At 33.3% G+C, this 2,857-nt stretch overlaps 1 protein-coding gene across 1 annotated transcript; it reads right to left on the bottom strand.

The window, feature by feature from the left end:
* Positions 1 to 640: 640 nt before the first annotated feature.
* On the bottom strand, positions 641 to 2,249 carry LOC111893309 (ubiquitin-conjugating enzyme E2 7). Its single transcript, XM_023889369.3, has 6 exons — positions 2,090 to 2,249; positions 1,898 to 2,000; positions 1,510 to 1,607; positions 1,325 to 1,425; positions 1,177 to 1,254; positions 641 to 861 (listed from the first exon to the last, which is right to left on the bottom strand). Exons 1-6 carry the CDS (start codon positions 2,136 to 2,138, stop codon positions 784 to 786), a joined length of 507 nt encoding a protein of 168 aa, XP_023745137.1. The 5' UTR covers positions 2,139 to 2,249; the 3' UTR covers positions 641 to 783.
* Positions 2,250 to 2,857: the final 608 nt, after the last annotated feature.

Raw genomic sequence — 2,857 nt, 5'->3', positions numbered from 1 at the left:
CGAAGGTTGGTATCTAACACAAAAGCGTTATTAGGTTTGCGATTTCTAAAGTTTAGGGAGTATTTTGGTTAGGATCCATGGTATTTTGGTTGTGAAATGTTGTGTATTATTGTGTATAGAGAAAGAAAAGAATGGTTTAAGAAATATGGGTGTATAGTGTGGTTTTTATAGGTAAAAGTTGTTAAAATTTACGTTTGAATTTTTTTGGAAAAGTTTAATATTCGGTCAAACAAAGAAACGATTTTAGTGGGCGTGCACCGTCGTTCTCCCCACCACGAACCGAAACAAAAACGGCCAACCACGAACATACGGGCTGGAGTGCACGACCGTTGTTCGTGGCCAGTTAGACCACGATCATGCTCGTGCAAGGCATACGGGAAGGTCTTACAAACTTTGATTTCTAAATCCTTCACATTCAAACCCCAAATCATGAGTGTTTTTTTGCTATATGTGCTTGAGTGATAAAAATAAAAAAATGTAATTTAATCTTACATAATTTCATGAAATCGATGCACAACAAATACAAGCCCTTCAAAACGAACAAACAAAATACACTTTACGACATTCCATCATACACGTTTTGGATAACATTTAACTCAAAAAAAAATCACAAGTAGACCAAACAGGAACAAGAAGAAAATCGTCCCAAAAATGACATTTTAAAATCCATTTAATAAGTCATAACATTAATTAAGTAAACAAAAGCAAAACAAACGTATATAGAACGAATATATGAAAGATAAGAAACTTAACATGGTGAGTTGATGACTCACCACATCCATTTCACATAAGTTCTTGTGATTTTCTCACACATCGACCAACTTTCTTCCTGAATTCATCCCTTCTGTCTCTCCATTCTTTCTGAAATTTTAAAAAGAAAAAAGAAAATCACAAGTCAAACGTAAAAGAATGATATATTTGGTGACATGTCTAAATCTATTAAAATTTACCCTTATAAAATGAGTTCTTTATTTGTCAATTTATTTTCATTTTCTTTTTTTATTATACAGAACAAACAACATGCTTGAATGACTGTTTCAATTCCTTTAGCCAACCAAACATGATAATGGAATGCAATGATCCATTCCATTCCATTGTTCATTCCATTCCTTTCTGATTCCATTCCATTGTACCAAACAGACTCTTATGAAGGTTAATAGGGAATATGTTTGTTACCGCAGCTTCCACATTAGCAGGAGACTCGTCATTTGGACTTGAGAGCATTGATATAATGCTTAAAACTATGCTCTCTACCTGAAAATATCATATTTTAAATTATTTAATAAAAAAAAATCTTGAAAGTACATTGCTATTTCAAGCATACCGTATGGACAGGTGTCCAGCGTTCACTTGCAAGCTCATAGCCATTAGGATCATCACCAGGGGGATGAAGAATTGAAATACAAACCTTGCCATCAGGGTAAACTGTAAAACACCAAAAAGAAACATTTTTTTATAAAGAAATTTCATAAATTATGAAACTTTTTTGTAAATGTGTTCTATACTAACCATTTGGATGCCAAACCTCTGAGGTAAATCTTACTGTTGGAGGACTATTAGGGTAATTTTGTGGGAAGGTCATTATAGCATTGAAAAAACCTCCATCACTGAAAAAGATGAGTAAGAGTCAGAAACATATCGATCATATGATAATCTTGAAAGCTTCTATGGCTATCTCCTTAAAACCCTCAGAAAACCCCAACCAAAAAAAAACGAACATCAAGGAATACCAATAGATGTATATCTAATTGACAGGTAAACCAACTAAAACCCTAAATTTTACCACAAATGATTCGAGAAACCCCAATTAATCTGAATCCATAGGATAAAGTTGGAAATTGGAGACGGAATATTACTTAGATTCAATATTGGAACAGAAGAACAAAGAAAAACTCACTATAATGTATCAGGTGGCCCGATTATCGTGACACTCCATTCAAAAAGATTGCTTTCATCGACGAGACCCGCGGAGAATCCATCAACAGGGTTTTTACAGAGATCTAGAGAAACAAACCACGGATCATCATCGGAAGAAGGTACATGAAGATATAAATTAAAGAAAATTGAATTTGAGATACTAAAATTGAACCTTTAAGCTGTTTCTGAAGAAGGAGACTTGCTTGAGATGGAGAAGCCATGGATGATGAAGGAGGCCGATGGGAGAAAGGTCAAGCAAAGGGGGATTTTAGCGTAAGCCCTTGATTGATATATAACGCCGACCGCTTCTCAATAAAGTGTTTGGGTATCGCAAAAAAGTTGCCTTCTTGATGGCAACTATTTTCTCTCTATATTGTTATACATATAATAAAGTATTATTCAAAGAGTTATCACTAAAATAATGACCATTACATTTTTATTTTTGAAGTATTATGCAAAGAGCTATCAATGACCATGTATCACAAGACGAAAATACAACACATGTGTGACTAATATATTTTTTCAAACACATTATCTTATAATAATAAACAGATTTTGAAATTATGTGACAATGTTGAATTAGAGAACGAACCCGTGACATAACAAATGAGAACACACTCTTTTACACCAGTAGACGAAACAAATCCAACTCCAAACAAATGCACTGTTTAAATAAATAGCAAACAAAACATCTTCTGGAAAACAGCAAAAATTACATATATTCAAATTATGATCTCATCAAATGAATTCATGCTCCAATTATATAAGGCACTTATAAGTTGCTTTTGAATTGATCATGAAAAGACCATATCATCTAGTTCAGTGTTGCTTAATCGTTCTTTTGACTACAAAATATGGATTAATGTTTGATGTTTCTTGTTGGCCTTCTTTTGCACCAAACTAGATTTCCTTTCCGTTCAAATATCATTTATAAGTTGCA

Source organism: Lactuca sativa, chromosome 8 (assembly GCF_002870075.4).
Source record: "Lactuca sativa cultivar Salinas chromosome 8, Lsat_Salinas_v11, whole genome shotgun sequence".
NCBI lineage: Eukaryota > Viridiplantae > Streptophyta > Magnoliopsida > Asterales > Asteraceae > Lactuca > Lactuca sativa.
This window is presented reverse-complemented; position numbering and strand designations above follow the sequence as displayed.

Excerpts from the sequence above, each read along its gene's own strand:
- LOC111893309 (XM_023889369.3), bottom strand. The coding sequence starts at position 2,138 with ATGGCTTCTCCATCTCAAGCAAGTCTCCTTCTTCAGAAACAGCTTAAA. Across the intron at positions 1,255-1,324 it reads GCTGGACACCTGTCCATACG|GTAGAGAGCATAGTTTTAAG; the intron begins GTATGCTTGAAA and ends TGATATTTTCAG. Across the intron at positions 862-1,176 it reads CTGCTAATGTGGAAGCTGCG|AAAGAATGGAGAGACAGAAG; the intron begins GTAACAAACATA and ends TTAAAATTTCAG.